At 46.6% G+C, this 18,343-nt stretch overlaps 4 protein-coding genes across 4 annotated transcripts; 2 read left to right on the top strand and 2 right to left on the bottom strand.

Annotated features, from left to right (window-relative positions):
- Positions 1-6: 6 nt before the first annotated feature.
- F4822DRAFT_91341 (DUF726-domain-containing protein) lies at positions 7-4,159 on the top strand. The gene is made up of 2 exons (XM_051464156.1): positions 7-2,582; positions 2,633-4,159. Exons 1-2 carry the CDS (start codon positions 414-416, stop codon positions 3,935-3,937), a joined length of 3,474 nt encoding a protein of 1,157 aa, XP_051308826.1. The 5' UTR covers positions 7-413; the 3' UTR covers positions 3,938-4,159.
- Positions 4,160-8,242: 4,083 nt separating this feature from the next.
- F4822DRAFT_434977 (uncharacterized protein) lies at positions 8,243-9,572 on the top strand (the record flags this gene model as incomplete). The annotated part of the gene is made up of 2 exons (XM_051462106.1): positions 8,243-8,624; positions 8,686-9,572. The coding sequence occupies 2 exons, from the start codon at positions 8,243-8,245 to the stop codon at positions 9,570-9,572; spliced, it is 1,269 nt and encodes a 422-aa protein (XP_051308825.1).
- Positions 9,573-10,091: 519 nt separating this feature from the next.
- On the bottom strand, positions 10,092-11,478 carry F4822DRAFT_422037 (DUF846-domain-containing protein). The gene is made up of 3 exons (XM_051459848.1): positions 11,213-11,478; positions 10,771-11,100; positions 10,092-10,684 (listed from the first exon to the last, which is right to left on the bottom strand). Exons 1-3 carry the CDS (start codon positions 11,301-11,303, stop codon positions 10,521-10,523), a joined length of 585 nt encoding a protein of 194 aa, XP_051308824.1. The 5' UTR covers positions 11,304-11,478; the 3' UTR covers positions 10,092-10,520.
- Positions 11,479-11,750: 272 nt separating this feature from the next.
- F4822DRAFT_91223 (mannosyl transferase) lies at positions 11,751-13,359 on the bottom strand. The gene has a single exon (XM_051464155.1). It carries the CDS (start codon positions 13,120-13,122, stop codon positions 11,770-11,772), a length of 1,353 nt encoding a protein of 450 aa, XP_051308823.1. The 5' UTR covers positions 13,123-13,359; the 3' UTR covers positions 11,751-11,769.
- Between the last annotated feature and the right edge of the window lie 4,984 nt (positions 13,360-18,343).

Below are 18,343 nucleotides of genomic sequence, written 5' to 3'. Positions count from 1 at the left end.
AAAACGTTTAGATCATGTACCTAAACGTGAACTATCTAAACTTTGAACTGGACGATGCAATTAAAATTTCTTAATGATAAATCTAGAAAAGGATCTGACGAAATTCACTATATGAACCAAATACTAGATGCTCTAGCTTCAAATTGCCAGGACATCAGTGCCTGATCAAGCAAAATTATTCCCCATTTACCATAACTTTCGACCAACAAGGATCTGAGGGACCCACGGATTCGCAACTCTGACGATCCTTTTCGTATACTCCTCCACCTTATTACCGTGGGGAATGTGAAACTCATTGCAACATATATCCTGTCGGTGAACCAACGGGGCTGCTGCCGAACGAAAAGACGCAATTCTCCGACAAGATCGATTCAAGTAGCGCCGATTAATTATATGTTTAATCAGACGACCCCATGGCTTCGGGAGCAGGTGCCCAAGAAGTCGACGATTTCGGCCTACCTATTAGGAAATATGTCAGCCCCAGCGAGACGAAAAAAGATGACGATAATAACAAACCGAGCGAAGAGACAAAAGACAGTACCAACACAACTTCGAAAAAGGTAGAACAGCCAACAGAAAAACCACCTATTTCATCCCAACCAGAAAAAGAAAAGGCGGAAGAGAAACAGACACAAGATGTTGGCTTAAAACCTCCCGAACAAGCTACGAAGTCGACCCGAACCTCCGCCACGAATAGCGATGACGAAGACTTTCAAGATGCGCCCTCTACGCCTTTACCAGAGCCCGCACCCCAGCCCGAACCAAAGCAGCCGCAAGATATCGACGAAGCAAAAACACCCGTACCTACACAAACTGAGTTCAAGAAAGAAAAAGAGCCAGACCCTCCAACCGATAAGCCTAAAGACGAGCTAAAGGAAAACTCGGAATCATACGAGACCGTCGACCTACCACAACCCTCCAAGCGCAGGAATACAGTAGGAAAAGATGCAGTCTCGGGGCCGACGATCAAGCAGATTGAAGCTAGCAAGCACGCAGACGAGGCGAAAAAAGTCCCATGTGTAGACCATAGCCGAGACGTAAGCTCAGCAAGCACGAATCACGATATCTCGGAGTTCTCCCACCAACAATTAACGAACCACCATGAGGAAGAGAAGAAGGAAGATGACGAATGGCAGGCCATGCCGGCTTATGCGCCCTACGATATATATGATGACGATAATAAGCTCGTAGCTAAAGAGCATAACCCCGATGAAGACGATAATTATGGATATGGAGGTCTTGGTGGTGCTGGGAAAGGATATACGAGGGTACTGGACGACGAGGACGCTGAGTCGGAAACGAGTATGGATGATAACACACGGTATCTTTTCAAAGACCCTAAAAGTACGAGTATGACAGAAATGGATGAAGAGCAGCGGGACGCTGTTTCTCAACTTCAAGCTACGAAGGATTTATTGACGGAGGGACAAAGGATAGCATATGTCGGTGTCACCCGATTGGAACTTTCCGAGATGGTCAAGGAAATCGAGAGTTTTGAGCACCTAAAGAAGATAAAAAAGGATATCCAAATGGCCGCTGAAGCGACTCGAATGTGGTCTCAGAAAATCATGATTCGACTATATGCCCATATGGAAATTAGTCCTGCGGAACAGGTCATGATCGAGCAGTTGGCCGAACACGGGGTTATGCCTAAAGATCTTACGCCGGCTCTCATGCAAAATGCGAGGGTTAAAAATCCGATGGCGGAACATACACCATCATCTACCCCAAGAATGTCGTTAAAGAGCTCTCGGTCGTCTGTTTCGTTGTCGCCTGGACTATCATCTCCTGGCTATGAAAAGCCAGCAGAAGCTCCCCCACCTTACGAAAGCCATGAAGGCGAGGAGATGCCAGAAGTCAAGACACCCTCACAACTACCGGGTACCGATAAGATTGATATCGATTTAAGATGGACCGTCCTTTGCGATTTGTTCTTAGTCTTGATCGCCGATTCGATATATGATGCTCGCTCCCGAGTATTACTCGAAAGAGTAGGAAAGGACTTGGAAGTACCTTGGATGGACATCTGCAGGTTTGAGAAGCGTGTTACCGATGCTCTGGAAATGCAACAGCAAGCAGAGAAGGAAAATTGGAACGAGGAAGAACATCTCGAAAACAGGAGAAAACTTGCTCTCAAGAAGCGATACGTCATGATGGGTCTGGCTACTGTCGGGGGTGGTTTGGTTATTGGTCTCTCCGCTGGACTTCTCGCGCCTCTAATCGGCGCCGGTCTCGCTGCTGGTTTCACAACTATCGGAGTTGGTGGCACAAGTTCCTTCTTGGCAGGTGCGGGAGGAGCTGCCATTATCACCTCCGGTGCTGCTGCATCCGGTAGTTTCATGGGTGGTAAAGCCGCAAATCGACGAACAGGCGCTGTCAAGACGTTCGAATACCGCCCTCTACATAACAACAAACGTGTCAACCTAATTGTAACCATATCCGGATGGATGACAAGTAAGGTGGACGATGTTCGTTTACCTTTTAGTACGATCGACCCTATAATGGGCGATATCTACTCGATTCTGTGGGAGCCGGAAATGCTGACTAGTATGGGTGACACCATCAACATTCTAGCAACAGAGGTAAGAGACATATCAATCTTTGAAACGAAGAATAAAGCTAATAGAATTAGGCTCTCACACAGGGATTACAACAAGTGCTTGGTAGCACCATTCTAATCGGTTTAATGGCTGCCCTGCAATTGCCCGTGGTTTTATCCAAGTTGACATACTTGATTGACAACCCCTGGGCTGTGTCCCTCGATCGTGCTTGGTCTGCTGGTCTTATCTTAGCAGATTCATTGATTGATAGGAACCTTGGCACACGTCCTATCACCTTAGTCGGCTACTCGCTTGGCTCCCGTGTTATCTTCGCTTGCCTTCTCGAACTCGCACGAAAGGGGGCTTATGGATTGGTCCAAAACGTCTATATTTTTGGTTCACCTATAGTAGTGAAAAAGGAGGAGTTCCTCAAGGCACGTACCGTCGTTGCCGGTAGGTTTGTTAATGGTTACAACAGAACGGATTGGATTCTGGGGTACCTATTCCGTCTGACCAATGGTGGTATTCGTCGGGTGGCGGGTTTGGGCCCTGTGGATGGAGTACCCAGTTTAGAAAATATCGACTGCACGGAATTCGTGGTCGGTCATATGGAGTACCGTACGGCGATGCCTAGGCTCCTAAGGGAGTGCGGATGGCTAGTTGAGAGCGATGAATTTGGAGAGATTGAGGATCCGGATCCAGACCGGCACAGAGAACGGCAAAGGGAACTTATCAACGAGATTGAGGAGGCACGTAAGGATTTGGAAAAGGACGGCCAACAGAAGAAGGGTGGCTGGGGTATCTTTGGTCGCAGGAAGAAGAATTCCCGACAAGAATGGGAAGTTTACGAGGATACCAACAAGGGGTTAGACGCATCTGCGTCACCTAATACAGAAGACAAGGAAGGAAACAACCACGGCGTTTTATTCGACGTTGATGCTATCAGGGCAGAATTAGCCAGAGAGGAAGAATTACAGGTGAAGGAGTTAAAGTCGACTCTACCACCGATGAAACTCGACATCTCACCGCCACCAGCATCGGTAACGAGCCCGAGGGACTCCCTTCGCGAAACAAAAAGCGAACAAAACGTACTAAAGAGCAGCTCCTTCGAATACAGACTATCACAAGACCGCACACCAACAACGTTACCGCCCTCGAGAGCCCTTGGTTTCGACTCCCCATACTCACATCCGCCGGATGACGAGATACAGATGACCTTCGACACGGCGTACACAGAACATAATAAACCACCACCGGTGCCGGAGAAGGATATTCCGCTCTCCAGACCGGAAATGAAGACCGCGCAGACTACACCAAATCTCGCGCTTGCGGATCCGTGGGCGGATGATGACGAGGAGTTTGGCAAGGAGAAGGAGATTGAGATGACATTCGCGTAAGCCATATACATAATCATCACGCGTCCAAGGAATAACAGATAAGCAACTGTCTAATGTTGGAATGGTCTATCTTGTTGTTCATGTTGTAGTCAGGCTTTAGTTTTAGTGGCGTGCATTTTATGTATGTACCTAGGAATTGGGGAAACGCATGGTTTGGCGTCGTTTTACGTAGTTACTTCTGAAATGTTTGAGATTTTTTTGAAGGTCGTTCGTTTATCTATGGGCTGCTTAATGAGTATGTTCTAGGTACTTAGGATATTTACTCCGATTGGGGGAGACTGAGGTGTGGCGTGGTGATGTATCATGATTGAACTATGATGTTCTGACGATACGCGAATGTGAATAGGGGCAGTTGGGGTAATATGGAGAGGAGTAGTATACCTATCCAGGTGCTTATATGGTTACATACCTAGGTACATAGGTAGGCACCTAGTGATGGAGGATTAAGAAGATATCGAGCTTTCATAACGAAGAATAATCTGTGAGATTTTTCGTGTGTAATTTGAAAGTATGAAACCGAACTGAGCATGCCACGAAGCTTCCGCGGAGCCACATGTGGGCGCACTATTATTGTGAGAAGGAAGGACAACACTGGAGTTACTATGTTTGAGTAGCTTGGTTGATGGTCCCGATATAGTTAACGGGAGAATGTTCAATCTTGCGTCCATCCAATGGATTATCTTTGGTTTACAGTAAACGGGAATATACGAAGGTGTAGCTTATGGACTCAAAAGTATTACTATTTTTAAGATGCGAAACAAAGAACGTATACCCCCAGCGCCGAACGGAGAATTTCGCTCAATATTCCAAGGGAAAGTCCGAAGAGGATAGGAAATTAGTGCTATAGGTCTCTAGCCAAGGTGGGACTCGGAGAACGCGCGGCTCGCTATCAGAAGTGCTTAAGTCCGTGGAAGAATACTCCGGACTATAGTCTGCATTTCCATCCAAAAGAGAAGGTTGATGATATTACCCTCATATTTGTTTGGTAGTATTTGAGGCTGTTTGAAACTCTGCTCTTTGTCTCATCAAAAAGGATGAAGGTGGTATACCGGATCATTTGACCCTCCGTGCTATCTCGCTCTTCGTTTTCGCATCATGGACTTGTATTTTTTCTTCTGTCTTGAATCTCAACACTGTAGTATCATGGATTAAAATGCAACTCTCCATAAAAATAAGTAGCGATTAGTCGATTAAATGTCTCCTGCATACAACGTTCCTGTTGAACCTATCCCTCATTCCGAAACCTCGAATACACAAACAAGGCTAGTAGTGCTGAACCACTACCTAGGTAGTTGGGGGGCGTCTTGAGATCGATACTTAAAATAGTGACATGTGCCTTTTCTTCCCGAGATCTGGACAACATGATCGATATCAATCAGGCCTGTCCTTATGGTTGGCTATTTATAGCTTCAGCCGCCTAACCTTGACGGCGGAATCGTTTATTGATCCTGCCGCTCCTTGCTCGTCGTCGGCTCCGAGGGTAGGTATTTACGGGGTCGGCCGAGGGATACTCTGTCCAAATCCGTGCGTTTCCTCTTTTGGGTTGGTGAGGACTTCTGAGAATCTTATAATTACCTAATTTGGGTGAATCTTGATGGTACCTTACATGATGACGAGCATGGATTCTGCCAGAGTGATATTCATTCTATACTATTGGAATGGGCAAGCAATCTCGAGGCTCTGCACTCCTACCAATATGTTTGTGGATACCTTTCGTTGTTTACGCCTCGCGGATCCGCGTAACTTGGCATCTTTTGATTTATACATGCCATTCCAAATGTTACCGTATGTGGGTATAATTACCTAGGCATCTTATCTATTGGCTTGGAAGGTCGTTCATCCCGAATGAGCGAGGGGGATAGGAGCCTTATAAGTCTCAAAATTATACGTCATACTTACATAGGTACTTATATGTAATTTTCGCGATATTTCGGCAGGCGTCACGCGTTGTAATAAGCCTGTCTTCATTCTTGTTGTCATTCATATTATGAAACGGCATTTAGCGGCTGAACCTAAGTATTCGTGTGACTTGTAACTAGGTAACATATTGGACTTTTTTCAAGGACAGAATCAGTTGGCAATACCAAGAAAAATAGTATCAATATAGAAGACACTATGTTCTATATATGTCAAGGATAGAATTGTTGGTGAAGTTCCGGCTTGGCTGTATAATCGTATGCTTCCTTTGGAGTTGATGGATGAATAATGAAGTATAAAAATATTGCTAGGATTTAACGGGACCGACAAGCCACCCGTAACCCCACTATAATAGCAGCATACATACATAATTATACTGATCTTTCATAATTCATGTACAAATACAGACTACGGAGTAATACAGAAAAGAGCAGTAAAATCTACGAATAAGAATGTTTGGTGGCTTCTTATTAATTCATCTAAATATACGATACGTTAACAAAGAAAGACTAAAGCTAGCCATATGACCATAACTTGATGACTAGACCGCTTGTTATTTTGTACTGTATACTTATACTTGGGGCTGACGGCACTTGCCTACGAATGTACTAGATAACCTGGTTCGTCTGAATAGTGGATTATTAAGACTGACGGGCTTACTTATTAGAGAAATAAAAAGGACATGGCGTCCAATAGGAATGCTTTAAGAATTATTGGTGTTAGCTGTAGAGATGCAAGAATATGGGGGCCTTTAGCGTATGTGCGTCGGCGGGGTTGCTATTTTTGCACTGACAGGCCCAGCAGGCTTACCTAAGTAAAAAGGGGTTAGCCCTTGTTAGGACTAGAATAAGACGCTAAACTGCCTAGGTAAGGTCAGGGTCTGATCAGCCGCAGCCCAATTTTTTTTTCTAATCTTTTCCCTCATTATTTTCTTGGTTCAGTCCCATTTCTTTTCTCGTCTGACATGTGGAGCGGACTCCGCTACCCGGCTAAGCTCATCTACTATATCTGGTTTATCTTTATTTATTGAAATTGGAAAGCCGAATGTCGCTTTCCAATGGGAAGAGACTTGAGATGTTGATGGTTAACGGTGAGCAACTCTGAGACAACCCGAAAGCCATCGTCTGAATCCAACACTCCATCCACGCCGCAGTAAACGTCACTTGTTGGATTTAGTTAAGCGTCTATAGCCAGCCTCAATACCCAAGACAATCGGCTGAGTTGTTAGTAGATATCTGCCCAGACTGCCAGACTAAACCCTGGTCTAAAAGGATCCAGAACCCTTGACACTCACGCGCTTTGTCGTCAGACGGGCGACGTTGTCAGCAAGGCCTTGTCCAATCGCACTCATTATTACCATTTGGGGTATTGATCCTATCGATTCTTCCATATGTTCCATTTACCTACCTACTCGGCTCCTTCGCTGCGAAGCACCATTGCTTTGTAGGACTATCGAATGTACTATAGACAGCCCTACGTCTAGGTTCTATTATACCATCTCTGGTACTAACGATTTGCATCCAAACTTAACCAATGCGTCACTGCGATACTACGCTTTTCATGCATTACCCTCGAGGCTAAACCCCTACCTTGGGGTACATTACCCACCAGGCTTGAATTTGGCCGAGAATACGTACACTTCATGGAACCGTATAGCAAGTGAAACCTAATGTGTCGATTCAACAATGCTCTGGGTAGGACCTATACCAAAATACTTAGGTATGTACATAGTAGAGAGTTGACTTACTAATGCCTCTTCCTCTTAACATGGTTAAGCTATGACGACGAGACGTTGGCATTGGTTTTCTAAGCGTCCCTAACCGGCGGACCAAGTAATAGGCTAGGTGAAAGCAGGGGGTTATTGGCCCCGTACAGCACGAGGACGCCTAGCTGCTATACGCTCGTTCAAGTCCTGATCTCTAAAGTCGGTAGCATGATGGTGCCATCCTTCCTCCCCGCTGGTTGGTTTGGAGGCGCAGCCTGGCCTATAAGGCTTACTGCATGTTAAGTCTGGTTGGCTCGCTTTAGTGATAGTAGACCCGCACCTCTTTCTTCAGCATTTCCCTAAGTGGGCAAAGCTGAGAGCTGATGGACCGGGCTAACGTATAATCCCTGTTTCTCACCATTTCCTCTTTCTTCTCACGCCCGTGCGTGTATTCTCTTACTCTTTTCTGTTATTCCTTAGTTTTTAGGACTTCGACTGGTGATTTCGACAAAAAATTCTGGGACTGCATCGTTTCGTGAAACATATACACAACAATACGCAGACAAAGACGAGTGTTGGTTGTTTGGAATACCATCGAGATCGGACATGTGGTAGGCTTGGATCTACTTGGGCTCTAGGGAATTTTACCGACGACAACTAGCCCAATACTTGACCACATAACAATGCGGCCCGATGTTTCGGCACTCGGGATACTGGCCTGCTTGACGGGATTGGCGACAGCACAAGATACGCGGAGCGACGGAGAAAATGTGACAACAACAGGCGGGACGGCGACAGTGCAGTTTATACCGAACGCAGTGATTGAGGTGCAATCTCTTCCGACATACCCCATATATATCCAAGGTCGGACGGACGAAGTCATAGCATACAGAAATGCACCGGGTGTTGTAGAACTAAATATCAATGCCGTGTTGTTGCATCGATTTACCGACAATGCGACTATTGGGCAAGGGGCTATGATAGACTTTTCGACGAGTCCTGTCGACCTCGACTCGGACTCTTCGAAAGTGCGGAGGCAGGAAACAGAACCATTCCCGTTTACGAGTACGTTGTCTTTTGAACTGGTTTTACGCCACTGGAACTTGAAATACTAATCCTACCATAGTGACTAATGAAACTGTGACTCTTCCGGTTCAGCACGCTTCGGTGTACGGCTCTAATATTAACAAACTTCTGTATTTCGAATTTCAGTGGCAGAATTCGACAGGAAGGGGATCTAGCTATAGTCAACTTGTCTCAGTTGTCTCCAGTGACGCGGAAATAGATAAAACAAACGAGCTTTTCCGAGATTCGCAAAAGGAAACCAATGCAGTATTTCCTGATGTCGTCCAGCTAGATTCTACAACTAACCCCACGACATCTGCCTCGCCTGCTGCCGAGACTCTCACGCAGGCATCGACGAGCAATATCGGAACTAAATTAAGCGGAGGTGCTATTGCCGGTATCGCGGTTGGTTGTGCGGTAGCTGGTGTTCTCATTATCGGGTTGATCGCGTGGTGTCTATTTTTCCGTCGCCGCGCTAAACGTGATCGCAACGTTGGCACAAACTACGCCACGAACTCGGGCTCGGGCGCCATTATCGCGGATAAAGAACTCACGGGAATGACGGATACCTCACCAAGCGCAGCATATCCCGATGATGGCGGACATCTGCATGATCCACGGGGAAGCATGGTGCGTGGCGATGATGGACCATACGGGCCATATTCAGACCGTGGTGCCTCGCCGCTACCCCCTCCCGGCACCGCTTTCGCTATGGGCAGCCAGACAGATCTAGCTTCCGGTCGCCCTAGCACAACAAGAGCGCCCTCACCACCGCATCAATCCCGCTACGCGCATCTAATCGAGGAAGGCATGACGGAGGATGAGATCCGAAGGCTGGAGGAAGAAGAGCGACATCTAGACGCGGCGATTGAGGGACGGGGCCATAGGAATAGGGCGGGTAGCGAGAGTATACACGTCGCGTCTCCGTCGTTGGCGTCGCCGTCATAAGGTGTAATGGGATGGGTAAAGAAAATAATATCAAAAAAAGAAAAGGCAAGCATGCATGTTTTGTGTATGGTGTTCCTCGGAGTTATGGTTTGGGGGTTTGGTTTGGTTCGTCGTAAATGATAATTTACGTGTATTCATGGATTTGTGTTTTGAGAGTGTGGACTTGGTTGATGTGGTATGTTGTGAGGAGAATGAAGAATTGTGGACGGTGAGATGGTGGATGAGGGAGAGGTGAGTAGGGGGACGAGGTTGAAGATTGATGAGAGGAGTGGAGTGGTGATGTAGTTCAAGTACAATATCCTCTTATGCGTATATATGATTTATACATTCGTTAAATCTTTGGCGTTTATGCCCGAGTGACCCCTATAAATGCGCGATAACATTGAGCGTAAGGTTTTGCATCTAAAACAGGCCGTGAAGCAATGAAATACGTAGTTTTGGGATAGCTGATAGCGCGGAGATGACACGGCTGCTTGGCATGATGATTGGATTGACTCTGGAGATAGATAGTGATGATATATATCCTAGATACTTCTTAGAGTTGAGGATTTCTCCACAGAAGACCTTTGGTTTGTTAATGCCGTAATCTACTCGTACTTTTATGTTCGCGTAATACAGGAATAGAGTGGAGCACACCTGCCCGTCGCGATTCATATCAGCCTTAAACATCTATCCATTAAGATAGATATGATCTACAACAGTCTGGCTGATAAACATAGTCGGTCCCGCGATTTCATTAAATCGTACATATCATAGTATTACAGTGGGAATTGCACCTCCCGGAGCTGCTATAATAAAACACAAATACATTTGACTGCTGCGGGGAATCTTAAAACATCCATACACTAGCTACTTCGAGTAGCCTTCATCACTTTTCCTTATCTGATGGTGACACCAACTTCGATTGAATACTGTAACAAACTTCTCTCCAAATTGCTTCTCTTATCGTTACGATCGGCCAAAGGTAAATAGACGCCCAACCATATTGCTAGCGAGGTTACCCGCAATGTTGCTCGAGTAGAGGGCGCTACCCGCGAGGTTAGAAGCTTGGCTGAATTTGTCGCATCGCGAGAAGGCGAGACTATTCGTGACTGTCAAAGTGAGAGCGATAGCTATTCATTTCCCAATCGTTAGCCTCCTATTCCACTATCGTAACGTAGCACTGGGGCCACGTAAGCCACGAAAACCAAGTACTTACCGACGAGAGGCAACCACATAAACTTCAAGCGCACAAGAGCCAATATTGCAAGAGCGACCCATAGAACAGGCTGCGCGTAGATAGCAAGCCAGAAGAATCGGCTATCGGTGGCGTTGATGGTTCGCGTGGCTGGGTCGCTGCTTTCGAAGACCCAGCGGCTGTCGCCGGTCGATGGGTCGACTTCGTTCCACCAGCGTAATCCGACGAGTCGCCGTCCTGCGATGTTCTTGAGGTAGTAGAAGTCGGCGGCGAGGAGGAGGATCGTGATGATGAAGATTAAGACCATGTTGTCTGTGAGGATGACACCGAAGAGGTAGACAAGGAGTGATGCTAGAGAGTAGATGTTAGCATGGTTTCTCCTGATTATTTGGTCGCCTTGTATTCAGATTAAGTGGATGCAAATTTGTATAGGTTTCTACATTCCAAGATTGAAGATACTCACACATGCGGAATGCGAGAAACGTGAGAAGAGTGATGGGATGCGAGCTTAGGCGCCAGCTCAGGGAGCCTGGCGGGTTTTGCGCTGACTCCATTCGGGGCTGATGTTTTGCTGCTGTCTTGTGGTGTTATATCATAAGAAAGAAGACAGTAGATCAATTGCGCATTGCTTTTATTAACTTCAACATCTATTTCCGGATTGGTTAGTGGAAGCTCGGGAGTTGAAGCTACGTAGCGGGATGGTTTGAATGAATTGAGAGTCGGAGCAACAGCTCAGTCTGACGGCGCGCCGGGGTTCGTTATTCCGACATGCTGTCATTTTTGGTTGGGTGGAACCTTAACTCGCATAAATAACATACATAAGCGAATTGGGGTTCCTGCATAAATAATTATGCCATTGTGTTACCATATTCCGTTTCATTTATAAGAAATCACCTCATTCATTAACTCTCCTTCTTTCTACTTATACTCAAGCAATTTAATTCTCGTTACTACCTATTTTATATGTAGAGCTTTGAATTGAAACTTTTCAATGTCGTGATTAGATTCACACTTTAGATATTAATAAGGATACGCGCGAACTTCATCCTCACGACTTATATCTAGCCCCCTCGCAAGTTGTTCTTCATGCTTTTTATCCAAATATTCCAGCAACACATCACCATATTTGTCCTTTCCCTTATATCTACTCACGTCATCTCCCCAGCTTCGGATCGCACTTGCTAGTCTTCCTGGCACATAATCTTCCTCCGCTATTTCCATGACTGGGTGAAAGTAGGTGCGGATCGTGAATACCACGCCGCCAGATCGGGGCAACCGCCGGAGGGTCTGCCTTTCTGATCGGAAATAATGGTGCTGTAACGCTCGGTTTTTCTCTGCCGTGTTCCAACTAGCGTCTGGTGCATCTTCATCCCCTATACTGTCCGACCACCCCAAATTATCATCCACTTGAAAGAAGTAGTTATTTCGCGCTACCATTTCATCCGGTCGCAATCTTCTGAAGAAGTTCATCATCCCCTTTTCTAGTTTTTCCTTATACTGTGGCACATCGCCCGAAGTATGGATATCTGATAGCCTCATCATGTACTTATCTTCTAACCTCCAAAACCCAGGTAACAAAACAGCTCCAGCCATCAGGTAGTACTCGCTATCAGGCCGTTCGATCATGATCGCCAAGTCATCTTGTACGAGTCGCGCGGACATCTGCATCGGATCTTCTTTTAGGGGCCGTTCCACAATGTTCAACTTTTCTCCTGACCACAAGTTCTCTATCCCGACGTCTGTGCGCTTATACAGTGATGGATATCGTGCCGGCAAATAATCAACAAGATCCTCCAGAAGTTCCAACGCAGCGGGATACGCCTCGGGTGCTGTTCTACAGCACTTGCTGCCACGCTCCTGGATCCGCCGTGCCTTGTCTGCGTGAAAACGTGGATAATGGTTGTCCAATTCAATCCAATCGACGTGCTTAATAGACCGAAGTCCCATAGTCACATTGTACTTGGGTCCATATCGGAATGGTCGATACGGAAGGGGCTTCGTATTTTCAACCGACCAATCTGGATAAGGATCTGGTTTCGGCATACGAAAGTCCGAAGGCATCCATTTTCCCCATTCTCGTCCTTGATTTTTCGGATTGCTTGAAGTTGCTTTTTCGAGTGTTGGGGTGGTGGGTGTGGATGGTCGCATTGCTTTATTGCCGAATCTCCGTCTGCGTACGACATACGCTATCCCTGTGGAGAGTAACAGAAGAGCGAGAGCGACAGCATAAACGGTTTCTTTGAGATGACCCTGCGAAGACAGCTCGTCCCAATATGCCTTCACTACAGTAGCACACTCACTACCTGACCTCTGAATTCGGTCATACGCCTGGTTGGCGTGCTTGCCAGCTGTGTCGGACGTCCAATCGAACATTGCGAAAATTGCCACAGTATAATGGCATGTATATATTCTATTTACCGGTACGCAGAGGTTCAATCCCGAGTACTAGATTGGGAATATGCTACTTAGATATACAAGATTTCGGGTTCTTCGTACCGTTCTCGGCCAGGTATGCATGCATTATGATGGAGATGACTCGGGACTGGTCGCGCTACTCAGCGATCCTCCAGTATACAAGGGAGCCTCAGTTTACCCCATGTGAGGAGACCAATCAAAATTTGGCTAAAGACAAAACACCTGACAGGAAGATCTACTATAGGAGATATCTCGGGCTTGAGATATTCTATTTATCGTATTGTTCGTCCACCGTTCTCGGCCGCATTACTAGCGGCGGTAAAGGAGATAAGGTTTTGCGAGGCAGGAGATAGCGACATGCAAATGAGGATGGAATTCCATCCCTATCGGATCTAATACGTGTATAGGTTAGGTAAGGCGATATCTTGATTACCTAGTTCGTTGATAATGGAATTGGACCCGAAGCTGGGGAATACATAGCAATGATGCAATCTTCCCCGCTGGGGCGATAGGGGTAGGTTGTCTCCGTCCAGTCAGGTTGCACCCTGTTATCGTCTTTATTCTGCTGATAAGATATATAGAGACCGTACGTAGAGCCACGGTCTACACCGGAGCACGTCTCATAATTTTTGCCATTTCGAACGAAATTTATACCATTACGGCTTACGATAACATGATTTTGAGATGTGTTAGGTTTGAAAGTTCTCATCATACGATCTCCATTATGTATCTATGCGAAAATTCCGCAACTATTTCTATATCCGACATGACCGTCAATCTATAAGGCTAAAAGGGGTACATGCATGTAGCGGTGCCGTGCGACTAGATCTCGAAAGGAGGCATTGCTCTTTTAACAGGACATGATCTGTTGGGCATCCCGAATGATATAAAAGTAACTCGCATCTATTACTAATGTCCTAATGATAAGTCCTTGCTTGGGTTGTGGAAGAACAACTTAGGTGCTTATCATATTCACGAATTACGGCCTCACTAGACTACACGTTCAAAAGAACGATTCAACTAACATGGCGAACAATGTCATCTTTCAACCCCTGGTACGGTTCACGAATTCTGAAGAAGTTCATGCTATGGATACTTTATTGAGTATGCTGCGATCGTTCTGGTACGAATAATATTGTTGCGCCAAGAGCTCCTGAACTACGTCGAATTCCTGTATAACAGACGCATTTCGACGGCAGAGACGTCGAGAGCTAGTACGAAAAATAGGTCTCTCGATTTTGTCGTAAAATAGACCAGAGTAACGCAGAGTAGAAGAATGAGTAGAGGAATAGGTAGAAGGATGGGTGGTAGCATGAGATGTTTGAGGAACCCTTGGACTGACCGTGAAGCTGACTCGCGGCAATAGTGCCCTTTGGTCCCGGGACGCCAGTCCTGATGCATTTTGTTCTCCATGGCCCTAACTGCCAGCCTGACCGGCGCCCCGGGTACGGAAAACGATCCTTCCCCTCTCCCTTCCGAGCCTTTTGTATTCCGCTCCTCTCCACATCGGTGTACTAGCTGCGATTACAGCATTCTCACGAGGATTTAGGCGCGCTATGCGTTCTATGCGCCCAGTGCGTCCCCTCGAAGATATGCGCACCGTACATTCTCCCAGTAGTAGTACTGGGAAAAATGCTCCAACGACATGAGGAACTGGCATATGGATGACCCGTGGCCGGCCCCCACCACAGGCGGGAACTTGAAGCCCTATTGAATCGAATTGATTAGTTCATATACCATATCAGGACATCGGGATAGTGATTATGGTATAACATACGTTTTGGTGGGGGGTCCCATGCTATCTTCGGCTCGGCAACGGGCACCTAATGCAACCGTGAAACTATACTCTGTTAGTAACGTTTTGCTAATACCCACGAGTAGACTGTTTCGTCACTTACTCATGACCACGGTTCGGCCCATGAGACGAGGGTCACCTCCTCGTGTCTTTGTTGGCGGATTTCCGTTTCGCCTGACAGGTTCTTCAAGGAGGCTGTTGTTACAAAGGGAGGTATACGCCTCACACCATCCGTCCTCGACAATGTTAGCCGTCACGAGATGCGTCTGGGTCTGGGTATTCAATTAGAAAGTTAAGATATGAGCGACGCTCGCCGACACGCTTCGCAGGTCGCCCTGCCCGACCGGCACGCGATGGACGCTCGCTTGCGGGTGCCTGCCCCTGGGTACACGTGTACCGTCTTTTCCTGGCTAGGACAGATCCATCGCGGCTCTGCCCCAGCACTTGTCCCAGTCCTGTTTAAGCCTCTCAGACAAGGGACACGCCATCAAGCAAACACCACATGGTTCGCTTAATGTCTGCCGATGTTTGAATCGGCGGAACCGCCCAATACCATCGTCAAAGATCCATTCTGGTTCTGGGGAATCCATATCTTGTTTGTGATGGTATGCCTATGGCTGGTTCGTGGTAGTCACTGAGACTACCAATTCCCGTGTAGCTTAACACTGGAGCTACTATGAGAATCCCATCCCATTACACCGCGGTATGAAGTTGCCGAACACACGCGGCCAGCCCCGTAGACTCAGGTTGGGGGGTAGGGCGCAGCACAGGAGCTGATCCAGCAACTGATCCCCAGTCGCTCGTGTAGTAAGATTGCGACATTAATAAGCCCCCATCATGGCAGTGGGCTTCGGGTTTTTGGTTAGGAGGAAGGGAAGCGCCTCTAGCGCAGTCGCGCGATCTTTGGTTGGTTCAGTGGTATGCGCCCTTGACGCAGATGCGCGTGTCTCGCGCGGTGGTGACTCCCCTTTATAGTCGATGTTCGTGGCGGGAGCACAGACGTCAAAGCAGGATCTCGCCTTAGATGTCTAACTCGTCTAAAGTCGCTCGACCTGGGACAAGGTACTTAAGGAAGTTGAGGATGAACTTTGCGACTTTCAACGAGGTGATAGATCTATGGGATGGCTTGGGGGTTGGGGCTTGAGTTCTTGCGAGGCGTACTAGCTGGGGTGGTTGGTGAAAGCGCTGTTGTTCCCTGAGTTGGCGATGAGAATCTGGATACGTTTGTGCTGCTCTTCTGGGAGGCCTGGTAGACCCGACGTGCCTCTGGAGATGAGATATTAATTCGAGAGGCACGAGAACGCCGTCGACTTGGATTGCTGCCTCAGCGCCGGCGGGGTTGTTGGGCCTGACTATTTCTCTATTGGAAATAGACATGTTGTGTGCTATGTAAAGGTTAGTGAATTTATTCGGCGTGTAGTGTTGAATGCTTGTGTTACCACTGACTTACGGAATAGAAATTGCTTTCACGCACTTGAGGTGTTAATAATTATTAACCACCTTGAATACGCCGTGGAAGGCAGACGCGACCATCCAGAGCGACAATGCTTTTAAATGGCTTCTAAATGATGCAGTTAAAAGAATCTTGGAGGGCGCCGTTCCCGCAGATCGAGCCGTGATCTATTGATGCGGAATCAGAACCGTCTAGGTAATAATTAGTTGATGTAATCTTGGGAGATGCTAATGAATATAGATTAACATACCTGATGATCTCTCAAGCTCGCTCTAGGATGATTAAACTAGAGGGTTTGCGCTGGCTCTGGATCAATGGGATCAATAGGAGTGCGGCGACGCGGCCAGTGTAAAGAAATCGAGAAATAAGAGTGTGTATTGGGGGAGGTCTTCACGATGATGAAAAAAATCATCTTTATGGTTAGGATTATGGTAGATGATTATTAGGATGGATGAGTTTGATGGAATGGGAGAAAGGAATTGCTGTGTGGTTTGTGGTGAAGAAGGACGGCGAGAGAATATGGTGGGGGACGAGGGACGGCGAGGCAAAAAATAAATAAACACTTGGAACTGTAGGCAGGCACCTAACTAATACGTGACAAGCACTAAAATAGGGCTTATCTACAGGTACTGTGGGCGGTCCGTCCAGCGAGTGATAATTGAGTTTAGTGGCTAATCAACACTGTAGGTTCGGCGGTGCACCCATGCACTGTTTGGTACTGGCAGTTGGTGGGGTATTCTCCCACGGCGCACCGAGCAAAAATACTTTTTATTTATAGTTAACAATCTCGTAATTTTTATTGTGAAAATACATGTAATACCATGGCACTATCTTACTTAGACCTTTATCTTGCACTGTTTACCTACCTGCCTATGTACCTAGGTAGGTATATTACCTAAGTATTTTGGTGGAACCATCAGAACATGTACTTCCCAGTGGTGAGTTTACTATAACCCTTATATAATCAAGCGTTCTAACTTATATCGTCGCGCCTGCCAAGAAAGCTCCATATTGCGACAACCTTCGAACGAAATGAGTCTACGTCAAGGCACAGACAAAGGCATATAGGAATTCGAGACGTTGCTTGTACACGCCACCTGAGGCCTTGTCCAGGTATTCAACAATACGTAAATCCCGATATCGCAAGCGATAAAACTGGTATATGGAGCGATTACAGTGTATCAGACAGTCTCTACGATGCCTTAAGGTTCTCCCTAAAGTGTCAGGGGCTAGGTGCCGGTTAATAGGCGGTTAATAGGGGGGACGATGGCCGAAGTTCAACCAATCAGCGCTTAGCGTCTGCCCGTATTAGGCAATTTACAACGATAGCGGCAGCGACGCCTGTTAGGTAATCAGATGCTAGCGCCTACGTTAATGTCAACGTCGCGATAGAGCGCAATAGAGCTCGACGCTTGGTCGGTGATCAGTCTCCGTTTTGGAGACGTGAATATTTAAAACAACGAGTTATGATGGATATACCTCAATTAATAGCAGAGTTAAAGTATATGGAAATTTTAGTGATCTGAACCGAAGGATGAGTTGTATTGTAAGGGGTATCGAGACCTTCCAACTGCGACGTAAAGGGGGCTTGGTTTGAGACATAAAGAAAAGGGGTAGCTTATGTTCATTCGTCTCCAGACATCCTTTTATTAGAGTCGTTCTCGCCGTTTCGGCATATCGTGCTTTCGAAACTTATTTACACTCCATGCCTTGCCAGTAGGCAAGAACGAACGTCGTAACCTAAGAAAATGAAGTATCCCTACGACTCAACGAAGCATTCTATTAATGTATGTCAATGTGCCTATAAGAAAAGGAGTTAACGGTATTTCCAATTAAATGTACTTGGCCATTTACTGTAATATGAATGGGACATAACGTAGGTTACTATCTACTTCCATCTAATATGTTGCGCCGTCCATTCTTCTATACTT

This window comes from Hypoxylon trugodes (assembly GCF_022578975.1).
Source record: "Hypoxylon trugodes strain CBS 135444 unplaced genomic scaffold F4822scaffold_12, whole genome shotgun sequence".
Taxonomy (NCBI): Eukaryota; Fungi; Ascomycota; class Sordariomycetes; order Xylariales; family Hypoxylaceae; genus Hypoxylon; species Hypoxylon trugodes.
The sequence above is the reverse complement of the archived record's forward strand: the minus strand, read 5'-3'. Positions and strand labels throughout refer to the sequence as shown.

Bases quoted from the DNA above. Each gene is read 5' to 3' on its own strand.
- F4822DRAFT_422037 (XM_051459848.1), bottom strand. From the start codon at position 11,303: ATGGAGTCAGCGCAAAACCCGCCAGGCTCCCTGAGCTGGCGCCTAAGC. The intron at 11,101-11,212 runs GTGAGTATCTTC...TCTACTCTCTAG, and splicing joins GTTTCTCGCATTCCGCATGT to CATCACTCCTTGTCTACCTC. The intron at 10,685-10,770 runs GTAAGTACTTGG...GGAAATGAATAG, and splicing joins TATGTGGTTGCCTCTCGTCG to CTATCGCTCTCACTTTGACA.
- F4822DRAFT_91223 (XM_051464155.1), bottom strand. From the start codon at position 13,122: ATGTTCGATTGGACGTCCGACACAGCTGGCAAGCACGCCAACCAGGCG.
- F4822DRAFT_91341 (XM_051464156.1), top strand. From the start codon at position 414: ATGGCTTCGGGAGCAGGTGCCCAAGAAGTCGACGATTTCGGCCTACCT. The intron at 2,583-2,632 runs GTAAGAGACATA...TAATAGAATTAG, and splicing joins TCAACATTCTAGCAACAGAG to GCTCTCACACAGGGATTACA.